The sequence below is a fragment of the Cnephaeus nilssonii genome (genome assembly GCF_951640355.1).
Source record: "Cnephaeus nilssonii genome assembly, chromosome: 3".
NCBI classification, from domain to species: Eukaryota; Metazoa; Chordata; class Mammalia; order Chiroptera; family Vespertilionidae; genus Cnephaeus; species Cnephaeus nilssonii.
The window spans coordinates 64,278,253-64,290,275 of NC_137074.1; the positions used below are offsets into that span (position 1 = coordinate 64,278,253).

Genomic DNA, 12,023 nt, shown 5'->3' on the forward strand with positions numbered 1-12,023 from the left:
CCCCTGAAGCTGGCAGGTTGCATTCTATAACTGATCCCTTTATTGGAAAATGTGGTAGCAGCTGTTGGGTGAACATCTTAGTCTGGGTTGACTTTTCCAAGAATCTTTGCATACATGGTGTGGGTTTGGGGAATATGCCCCATAAATTAATAGCAAGGAAATTTATTTTTTTACTATGAATATTGTTGTAGTTTATGAATAAAATAAGGAACTTCGGTAAGTTAGGGAAAATAAAAGCTTTCCCAAAGGACATGGACTTAGGCCTGTCCAACGTGGTACTGTTCCTTGAGAAGAAGTCTTCCAGTTCTTAGTTCCATTCAATACCTCAAAATAGCTGGGACACTGTTGGGACACAATTCAAGGACTTCTTCCCATAGGACATCATACCTGAAGCGTGACCTCTGTGCAAATCCTGTCCATCTCTCACAGAGCCCTTTTGTGTCTGCCAAGGGGGTGCTTGTAGGAGCCATGAGCAGTTCCCACCTGAGACCCCGGTGTCAGGAAGGCCGTCAGCTAGCTCTGACCCACGCTCTGTTTTGTCTGTCTTGCCGCGCAGGTGACATCAGTTGCAAGGGGATGACCGAGCGCATTCACAGCATCAACCTTCACAACTTCAGCAATTCCGTGCTCGAGACCCTCAACGAGCAGCGCAACCGTGGCCACTTCTGTGACGTGACGGTGCGCATCCACGGGAGCATGCTGCGCGCACACCGCTGCGTGCTGGCTGCCGGCAGCCCCTTCTTCCAGGACAAGCTGCTGCTGGGCTACAGCGACATCGAGATCCCGTCCGTGGTGTCGGTGCAGTCGGTGCAAAAGCTCATTGACTTCATGTACAGCGGCGTGCTGCGCGTCTCGCAGTCGGAAGCCCTGCAGATCCTCACGGCCGCCAGCATCCTGCAGATCAAAACAGTCATCGACGAGTGCACGCGCATCGTGTCCCAGAATGTGGGCGATGTGTTCCCGGGGATCCAGGACTCGGGCCAGGACACACCGCGGGGCACGCCTGAGTCAGGCACATCGGGTCAGAGCAGCGACACGGAGTCCGGCTACCTTCAGAGCCACTCTCAGCACAGCGTGGACAGGATCTACTCGGCGCTCTACGCGTGCTCCATGCAGAACGGCAGCGGCGAGCGCTCCTTCTACAGCGGCGCGGTGGTCAGCCACCACGAGACCGCGCTCGGCCTGCCCCGCGACCACCACATGGAAGACCCCAGCTGGATCACGCGCATCCATGAGCGCTCGCAGCAGATGGAGCGCTACCTGTCCACCACCCCAGAGACCACGCACTGCCGCAAGCAGCCCCGGCCTGTGCGCATCCAGACCCTGGTCGGCAATATCCACATCAAGCAGGAGATGGAGGACGATTACGACTACTATGGGCAGCAAAGGGTGCAGATTCTGGAGCGCAATGAATCCGAGGAGTGCACGGAAGACACCGACCAGGCCGAGGGCACCGAGAGTGAGCCCAAGGGTGAAAGCTTCGACTCGGGCGTCAGCTCCTCCATAGGCACCGAGCCCGACTCCGTGGAGCAGCAGTTCGGGCCTGGGGTAGCGCGGGAAGGCCAGGCTGAGCCCGCCCAACCTGAGCAGGCTTCGGAAGCCCCTGCAGAAGGTGGTGCGCAGCCACACCAGCTAGAGACAGGCGCCTCCTCTCCAGAAAGAAGCAATGAGGCGGAGATGGACAACACGGTCATCACTGTTAGCAACAGCTCCGACAAGAGCGTCCTGCAGCAGCCTTCGGTCAACACGTCCATCGGGCAGCCATTGCCAGGTACCCAGCTCTACTTACGCCAGACAGAAACCCTCACCAGCAACTTGAGGATGCCTCTGACCTTGACCAGCAACACACAGGTCATTGGCACAGCCGGCAACACCTACCTGCCGGCCCTCTTCACTACCCAGCCCGCAGGCAGCGGCCCCAAGCCTTTCCTCTTCAGCCTGCCACAACCCCTGACAGGTCAGCAGACCCAGTTTGTGACAGTGTCCCAGCCCGGCCTGTCCACCTTTACTGCACAGCTGCCAGCGCCACAGCCCCTGGCCCCATCTGCAGGCCACAGCACAGCCAGTGGGCAGGGCGAAAAAAAGCCTTACGAGTGCACTCTCTGCAACAAGACTTTCACCGCCAAACAGAACTACGTCAAGCACATGTTTGTCCACACAGGTGAGTGCAGGCCCCCGGAAATCTGGCAGTGGGTGGGTGTGAGGGGACAGTGGGAAGGGAGGAGCAGGACAGCAGGTAGAAGGGAAGATTTGGAATCACATTTCAGATTTTTAAGGAGACGCCACTGTAAGCCATCCTTTAGAAGTCCCAACTGTGCCCCCATCACAGAAACAAAGCATCCTGCCACCAAAAGACAAAATCACAGAAACCCTTTATGGAGAAGGGCTAAAGGGGGAAAAGCCTGATAAAGAATTGACAGGCACAACATCCTTTAAATACATTGAACTTTGACTCAAGATGCTTATAACTGAAAAAGTCCTTGGAGATCCTATACTACAGTAATCTCATTTTACAGACAAAAGTCATTAGGTAGCGCAGGAATGAGGGTTTTAGTCTGCAGTAAGTTCTATATGAACCATTAGCTTGAAGAGGCCACAGCAAGGCTGATGCAAGCTTAAGCTGCATTTGTGGTCCCTGAAATGAAGAGGAGTGATAGACTCACTCTATTTTCTATTGCGTATTCTCCATTTCAACATCTAAGACCACAGTCTGTTCTGGGTACTACCTTTTAAAAGGACAGTAGGCTAATTCAGAGCAGTGTTACTGGGGACGCAAAACCTTAGCATATGAATCACAGTTGAAGGGCCTGGGATGCTCAGACTGCAGAAGACTTGGGGCATCATATAAGCCATCCCCAGTCCAGCTTCAGGGACAGCATAATGTAGTAGTGAAGCTGGAGCTCGGTTTGAATTTAGATTTAGTGTCTACTGCACTTGTCACCGTCGGAAAATTACTTAACCTTTCTATACTCCAGCGTCCTTGTCAATATAATGGCAATAGTAGTGATAGATCTTTAATTTAGTGCTGTTTTTAGGGTTAAATGAATTAATCTGTATTGAAGTTATTAAAAATAATTCCTAACACATAAGCACTCTGTAAGTGATAGCTGTTGTTAGCACTATTAAGTTTATGTAAATGGTTGGGAGGGAAGAGAGAGTAAGCTTGTTTTGTTTGGGGCCAAAAGGTAGAACTGGACCAATGACTGGAAACAATAAGGAGATTCTTTCCACAAAATAAAATGACTGTTGACAGTCAGAGCCGCTCTAAGATGGGATAGACAGCCTCCAGAGGGAGTGAGTTCCTATAATTATTAGATGTGTTCAAGGAGAGACTAGATGATCATTTCCTAAGGATGTTGTAGAAGCGATTCAATCATCAGGTGAGTAGGTGGACAAGATGGTATTTCATCCCTGGATTCTGATTCTAGAGCTAAGATCTGGCCTCCCAGCTAGTGCTCTTTCCTAGCTCCATAATGGAACAGACACAGAAGCAAGAACCATGAATATCTTCCATATTAGGGACCACATATGTGATAAGATTTCTCATAGAGTCTCTTATCCCTAAAAATACCTTTTCCAACAATGACCACTATTTTTGAAATTCTGCTTATGAGAGTCACTCTTCTGGTAAACCTGTGGTTCCAGAATATCCCTGTTAAGTGATAAATATGTTGCCAGGGGAAAGTTACACATTGAATTACATACAATACATGAAATCAAATTAGTTTCTCAAAGCAACCTTGTTTCTCAGATCAGCTAGCAAGAATAGCCAGAGCAACAGACTCATACAAGGTGCACAACAAGGAAGGGAGCAGCTACACTAGAACATTAAAGTGAACTTTTCCCCTTTGCAGTTCAACTTAAGTCAGGACATCATGTACGTACCTTTATGCAAATGAGTTGTTTGTAAAGGTGACAGTTTTCACACCTCCTAAAGAACATACTGATGCACTGCTGAATTTAGGGAGAAAATCAGGTAGTGGTGAGTCATGATGTTTACTTGGGGTAAATGTGAATGCACTAATATCCTGAGATCAACCAAGGAAATGTTTCATGTGGTATGGGTATGTATCATCATTATTTGGTAAATTAATCAAATAGTAATATTTTTATTTATGTGGCAATTTATGGTTTACAGAGTACTCTCACATAGTTTATGTTCTTTCCTTCTCTAAATAGCTGTCTTATAAACCATAAAACTAAGGATTAAGGGCAAAAAGAGACCATTTGTGGAAGTTTCTTCTTAGCCAAACTTGACTTTGCTGGTCTTGAATAAACATTTCGATTCTCTCCTTCTGTGTGTCTCTTCCAGTAGACCTAGCAGAGATGAAATTCGCACATTCTAGTAGATCACATATTGAAATAAGGCTTTAAATTTGCAACATAAAAATTTCAGTGTACTACCAAAAATTGTCTTTTTGGTGCATAAACACATTTATCCAATGGATTCACCAGAGAATTCTGTGGTTAACCCAAATAAGTAGATTTGCCCATAAGAAAACCAGCAATGGGTTTGCACATTTATGCATCATAGGTTCAAAAGCTACAAGTAAAATCATTTTATAAATCTAAGTAATGCTTAAAGTGTAGCCTTTGGATATGTAGTAGACTATGAGAGTCCTCAGTAAATTATGAAGGTATTTGTATTGTTGTGTATAACTTGGCCATATCTGAGAACAATTAATAATGTACATATATCACTCTAGCACCTCATTTAAAAGAAACAACACTCTTCTCTTTCATCCCAGAATTATTTGGCATGTCAGTTCGGAAGGACCATCTATCTATCAAGACTCTTTCTCACTGAAGGAGACCATAACCTAACTAACAAAGTTTAAGAATAAGTGGTCTAGATTTTCAAAAGGCAGACAGCCTGGTCTATGGAAGTAATGCAGGACCTGGGTTCCCTGTGGCCCACATTTTAAAACAAAGTTCTCTTAAATTTCTTGGGAAAACATCACGAAAGTGGGGCCTCCCAACTTCACAGAAGCCCAGTAGAAATGATAAAAATTTAGAGCAAAAAGTCCAAAGGTTGGTCTAGAAAGACTCTAGAAAGTACTGGGGATACCTGGCAGAGTAGGAATGGATTTGGTGTTCTTACCAGTAGTGTAACCGAAAAGAATCCTGCCAATAAATAGTATTAACAGAGCTCAATGAAAAGAAATGTGGGCCCTTGGCATCACAACTCTATGCATGGTAACTGGCTTTGCATTTCAGTAGCTCCAAGGTTTAGTGTAAGTGATACTTGCTTTCAACGACTGCAGAAAATCAATTTTGAAATTGGATTCCAAGTAAAATTCTGTGTAGCTGTATGTTAATGAGCCACATATTCATTGAAGTGTTTGAGACAAATAAGTAGTCTATGGTATTTACTTTGGAGTAAAGCTCTACCTTAGAGAACCAAGGAAGTCCTGGTTATAAAGCATATTCCAAAATGATTATAATACTAAAACAGAGTGAGGACATAAGTGAAAGATGATTGTACTGGAATTAGATTATTTGGGTTGAGTTTGGTTTCTCTAATTGTGGCCTTACGCAAGCCACTTAATTTCATAACCCTCAGTTTCTTTGAGTTTAAAATGGAAATAATAATTTGTCTGCCATTTGAGTAGCTGTAAAGGTATGATGCATGGGAGAGCTTTTCATGAAAGGTAAAGTACTACTTAATGTTTAAAAAGATTATCATCATTATTACTTTATCCCCTCCTCCCAGGAGACATTAAGTTACTTTGCTCTGTATCCAACCTCTGAATAATAAGCTCTCGACATGTTTCCTTCCTCCATGGAATTCAAATGCTGAGGCAATGTGATACTCCTTGGGTTTCCCTTGAACTGCCTTCATAAAATGAACATTTTTTCCCTGATTTCTTAAGGATTATTTTAAGAGTAAAAGAAAATCTCTCACCTAATTGCTCTTTCTTCTGCCAAACAAACCATAGTAGAACTTCATCTCTTCTAGGAGTTCCTCAGTTCATTTTACAGCATCTTTAAAAAATGTGTGAGGAAGGACACCAAGAGTTAAGAGAATCAGAGAAAAAAAACAAAGATAACACAAAACATCCTTCCGTGGAACAAAGCAGGACTCCTCTATGCTTCCTCCCAAGAGAAAAAAACAAAAGTCAGAGGAATGGGAATGGAAGGGAAAGACTGGGGACATGGAGGTGTCAGTGTGGATTAGAAGGCAAGCAACAGGAAAAATTCAAGGATAACTTTGGTTCTGGAAGTGTGAGCCCATGCCAGCTGCATGCAAGTTCTCTGGTCCAACCCAGATCTGCATCAGAACTTCTGGGGATGGGACCCAGAATTTGTTTTAATGAACCCTGCATCACAAGTTCAGAATCACTTCCCTAGATGGTCTAGGGTTGATCAAGAGGATGACATCTGGATGCTTTTGTTACATAGCATTGTTCTCTAAAATACCACTCATAAGAATCCATGTGTTTGGAAAAAGTAACATGGAGTTATGGATAGCAGCTTGACTTCATTATGGAAGCAGGTATCTCTCATATGAGAGGTAAGCTAAGTTTCTCAAACTGCCCAGGTACCGTGGCACAAGTACTCCTTCTGTCACATAACAGGCTGACCTATTTTTCCGTTATGTGGGTTTCTTTACACCTTCCCATTAGAATGTAAACTCTGTGAGAACAGAAACAACTTTATATATATATATGTAAAAGATACATAAAAATATATATATATCTTATACTTCAAATATACTCAGCATAATACCTTATCTATAATAATCTATAATAATAAAAGCATAATATGCTAATTAGACCGGACATCCTTCCGGACGACCTTCCGGACAAAGCCAGGGCTGTAAGGGAAGCCCGGGTCCCAGGTGCCAGAGGGAAGCTGGTGCTGGCAGCTGGGGAAAGGAAGGTCTACTCTTGCACAAATTTCATGTATTGGGCGTCTAGTAGACAATAAACATTCAACAAATATTGATCAATGAATGAATCAAATTCTTCTCTGATAATGTCTAATCACTTCCAAAAGGAAAAGTGGTCTATTTCTAGAGTAGTTTACTTACTGTGTTACATACCTCCATAGAAATAATGCAAAAATGCTTTGCACATTTATATATTGTTCTCTTTGTGGACGTGAACATGTTTCATATATCATGTTCTTTTTGTTCTTACTGCTCTATATAACAAATTGCACATATAATAAGGCTGACCAAGATGTTATTCAAGATATTTATTTACCACCAGGTCTAGGGTTATCAAACTCAGGAAAAAAAAATACAGGATACCCAGTGAAATTTGAATTTTGGATAAACAGTATTTTTTAGTCTAAGTATGGCATATGTAGTTGCTTAAAAAATATTTGTTGAGTAAGTGAATGAACGTTCAGAAATGTCCAGAAGAATTTAATTTAAGGAACATATACATAAATGCATTATTTTCTCAGCAAGGCTTGAATTTCTTTTCTCCTTTTTCATTTTTATTTTATTTTATTTTATTTTATTTTATTTTAATATATTTTATTGATTTTTCACAGAGAGAAAGGGAGAGGGATAGAGAGCTAGGAACATCGATGAGAGAGATACATCGACCAGCTGCCTCCTGCACACCCCCCACCGGGGATGTGCCCGCAACCAATGTACATGCCCTTGACCGGAATCGAACCTGGGACCTTTCAGTCCGCAGACCGACGCTCTATCCACTGAGCCAAACCGGTTTCGGCTCCTTTTTCATTTTTATTTGCTAGGGAATATATTGTGTCTGTATTCCCACTTACGTTTTCTTCACTAACAAATGGTAGATGTTTGGGCCTTTTTCTGGATTATTTTATCAATAGCCCATTCAGTGGCTTTTAGCCCGTTAGTGTCCTCTGCACATATGATAATTTTTTTACTTTGAGAAGCTCAGCAATTTCAGCATGAACTTGACATAGATATAGCAATGATAGTAACATAACAATGTCATCAATAGAATAAGAATAGTGAAATCAAAATAATAAAATGATAATTCTCAAACAGAGGTTGGATTTTTAATTATATCAAGCTATGGAATAATGAGTGAGTGTAAAGTTTGAAGTAAGAAAGCACTAGTTTTACCACTTTCTGACTGAGTGACTTTAGGTAAATTCCATAATCAATCTGAGCCTCAGATTTTTGCCACATAAGATACAGATCTTAATAGTAGTTACTTTGCATAGTTGCTCTGAGAACCAAATAACATAATTTATGTAAAAGCACTTAACTATAAATGCTGTAAGTTATCAAACCATTTAGGAACATCTATGTTACGTATTATAGCAGCATCATACATTTTGCAGCAGAATCCAGAGAGCAGGAAATTGCCTGGGCTAGGGTCATACTCTCAGCTATTACTGACTTGTTGAGTGACCTTCAGGATGTTACTATACCTCTCTAATGGAGATACCATCTTCTGGGGAGGTTAATATCTAGCCTACTCCTAAAGTTGTAAGAAAAGTCAAGTAATATGGGTGAAATTCCCTGAGATCTTCAAAATTCTGCTTAACACCAAAATATTTTAGTTGTCATTGAAGCCACCAATGTTTTGTGAATGCAGTGTGTCCCCAAGAGGCAATGCCACTCCCCTAGCAGAGAGTTTCATAGGCCAAGCTGACACTGGGTTGGCATCCCAGAACTGGAGAGAAAGGCTGGCAGGCGGTTACACCTCAGGTGTGCAGGCCCACCACCAACTGGACTTCTCAGTAGAGAGCAGACACTGCAGTCAGTGAGGGCTGATTCCCTCTGAGCACCTTTCCATTGTTGTCACTGAGCCTTTCCCATTTTCTGCTCCAATCTTGACTTTCCCCATTCAGAGGGCCTGTAATTTCAGGGACGCCTTCTGCTTTCCTTGCCCGTAGCCACCTTCCCTGATGCCCGCTCTCTCACCACGCACCCAGGTTTGGTCCTCTGACCCCTCACTGTGCTTACCTGAGGAGGTGTTGTGCCAGAGAAGAGATGGGGAAGCCTAGAGAATGAGAGAGACAGGTGGGAACAGCGCTCAGAAAAGTATTCAGTGTCCTTTCTGCAGCCCAGGAAAAGCCTAGTTAGAATGAGAAAGAATCAGCAGAATAAATGGGTTCTTGTTGAGCCCCCAATATAGAGGTCACTATTCCGAATTGGGGTGGCTGAGCCCATTAGGATATCTTTTACCTGAACTTTGGGCAGAGTCTCTGCATCTGTTAACCTAACAGTATCTTTCTTCCGCTCTCTCTCTCTGTTCACTCCCCCACCTCCACCCCCCATGGTGGTAAAGTGTCAGTGCTGGTGCATGAGAAGGAGCTGAAAAGTGGCTCTTTAGAGAGCATGCATCAAAAAAGGGAGAAAAGTTATGGAAAAGTTATGTGTTCACCACCCTCCCCTCGTTGGAGTAGTAAAGACTAGTAAAAGACATTACCCTCCCTCTTCCCCCCCCCCCCCCCCTCCTCGATTCCTCTGCTTGCTGTCTGGTTTCTCCATCCCCCAGAGCTCAGTTGTTGCTTGCTAAGAAATCCTCTGTCTATGCTAATTGCTGACATTTTATTCACGGCACCACTTCTCTCCATTAGCATAAGAAACTGAGAGTAGTCTATATACCTTTAACTCTGAATTACATAGCTGCAGTATAGACTATCTGACACATTGTTTTCCAAATCCTGAGTTGGCTTCCCCACACCACACAGTCCGTTTCTCCATTGGTTTCATTTATCGTCAGTTCCTTTGTGCCAAAGGGAACATTTGAATTTTTCTTAAAATGGTCGCATACTCTGAGCTGCCTTATCTCTTTAATTTCCAAAATATCTTCACAAGACAGGTACTTACTGTATTACTCTCAAATTACAGATAAGGAAACTGAGGCTTAGAGAGGTTAAGTAACATGCCCAAGTCACCAGCCAAGGAAATTGAATTCATATCTGATTCCTACATCTGATTAGCCTCAAAGTGGATCATTTAAAGCTAAGGGGCTTATGTGAGCTTCCCCCTCACATTATAATTCTAGTGTCTGTTTTGTACTTCGTGCTGTGGTGTTTTGGGTTTTTTGTTTTGTTTTTGCTTTAAATCTAACAAATCGGACTTGCCATTTCTGGCCTTAGGTTCAGACCTGGAAAACCATCCACCACTCACTCATCTTCACTTCACTTCTCCACCCAAAGCAACAGCCAGCGGCCCACGTCCCTGCCATGTACAATGCTGAAAGCCCCTGTGGGATTGCTATAAGTCACGTGCAGGGAAATAATGGAAAGGAAAAATAGTACCATTTCCACTGAGTGATATTGTTTCAAAGCCAAACATATAGAAATGAAATTTGTGGATACCCGACTACTCCAAAAATACACCCCATTTCGTAAGACGGTCCCTTTCCTCTAAGGGCCTCCCAAGTGCTTACTTTGCAAACATGTCTCCTGATTAACTGTGATACCATTTTCTGTGGCAGGGAAGGGAACAGCACACTTTGCCCCATTTAAAATGCAGGACTGAGGATGCACTGAGGGATTTAAGCAGGTCAGACACTGACGAGGCCGGGACTGGAATCCTCAGGGGTGGTGGGCCGAGGTGGGCAGAAAGCCACCAAATCTGCAAAGGACCGTGACAGGGGTTCCATCCTGCTCCTCCCTTTCAGAAGGGACACACACCCATAGAGATGAGGACACTGAGAAAGCCCAGGGTTGCACAGGTAACTAACTGCCAAAACACCACTCAGCGCATGCAAACTCCATACAGATCTGCGCTATGAAGGGAAAGCTGACAACTGTGAAGAAACAACCTAGAGGCAGGTGAGAAGGGTGTGAGAGTAAAAAGCCTTCATCAGTGACCTTGCCTGGAGGAAAAAGGCACTAGAAGGTAAAAGTTTCAAAGAGTGAGAGCTCTTTAACATAGACAAAGTTTTAACTTCCTAGCAGCCAAATACCATCTGGAAGTTAAGAAGGCGTATGTCCCATTAAAGGTGACAAGTGGACATCTTTTAAAAGGTAGTTGGCTGGCCTATCATGGCCTCTAGAAAGTGTCCCGAGAGCACCAGCAAGGCAAAGACCAGCGTGAGTTCCAAGCGTGTTTACAGCTGACAGAAACATTTCAACTAAAAATAACAGGCATGACTCTCTCCCCTAGAGTCTCTTGTTTCAAAAGAAGAAAAAATGTATCTATGTAAATAAATACCATGCTGAGGCAGAACTCTTCATTTAGGAATGATGCTTCCTGAAATTCCCTCATTTTAGTCTACAAGTGAAACAAATGTTTCTCTTCTAACCCTGTGGTCCTATGGATCATTCTGTCCCAACATTAAGAAAATGGGAAAGGCAATCAGAAGAGAGTTGAGAAGAGCAGGCCGCAGGCCAAAATGTTTGTGAATAAGTAAAGGAAAAAGAGGGCAAAGGTCCATGAAATTAAGAAATTTGTGGAGTAATTCCTGAACAAAACAGCCATTTCTTACGATCCTGTGCTTTGAAACGTATCCTTTTGTGTTTACAAACACAATGAAGAAGCTGTCTGGTAGGATAAACTTCCATAAAACAGATCATGAGCGTAAAGCACCAGCACAGAGTCTGGCACATATTAAGCACCCAAACATGGTGAGCGTTTTCATCGCCATTATTACTATGACACCTAATGGGGGGGAACGGAAACACAAAGGTGCAAATTTTAATTGAAGTTAACTCAAATTTAAGACTTAGATTCCCTACCGTGATGCATTGTCCAGATGTTGAAATATTACCTGAAAGAACTTCAAAGGCTTTGGGGTCTTTAGGCTCGATTGTGGGAGAGTACATAGAAGGACTTACTTCTTTGAGGTGGGAAATCAGAAGTGAGGTGGGAGATGGAAACACCGTAATGTAGTTCATCTCACCTGTCAAGAGCAGAGCTGAGAACAAACAGTACTAACAAGAAAAACAAGTCTCTCTTTATCCAAAGAGATGTCACAGGTCTATGGACGTTTACTTATATCAGAACACCTCATGTGGCCATTCATTGACAATATTTATACTTACCTTACTGTTTTTTAACAAGCTCGATAGTTCGGTTTCTTAAGTCAACAACAAACAAAGCAGTAAACTGAAGGGAAAGA

The 12,023-nt window shown here is 43.2% G+C and overlaps 1 protein-coding gene across 28 annotated transcripts in view; it reads left to right on the top strand.

Moving 5' to 3' along the window:
- The window catches only part of ZBTB20 (zinc finger and BTB domain containing 20), an 899,572-nt gene that overhangs the window by 862,306 nt on the left and 25,243 nt on the right, over nucleotides 1-12,023 (top strand). For all 28 annotated transcript variants that reach the window (XM_079767021.1, XM_079767031.1, XM_079767032.1 and 25 more), the window contains one exon: nucleotides 557-2,161. In XM_079767021.1, coding sequence (XP_079623147.1) covers nucleotides 557-2,161 — 1,605 coding nt within the window. The remainder of the gene's footprint in view (nucleotides 1-556; nucleotides 2,162-12,023) is intronic.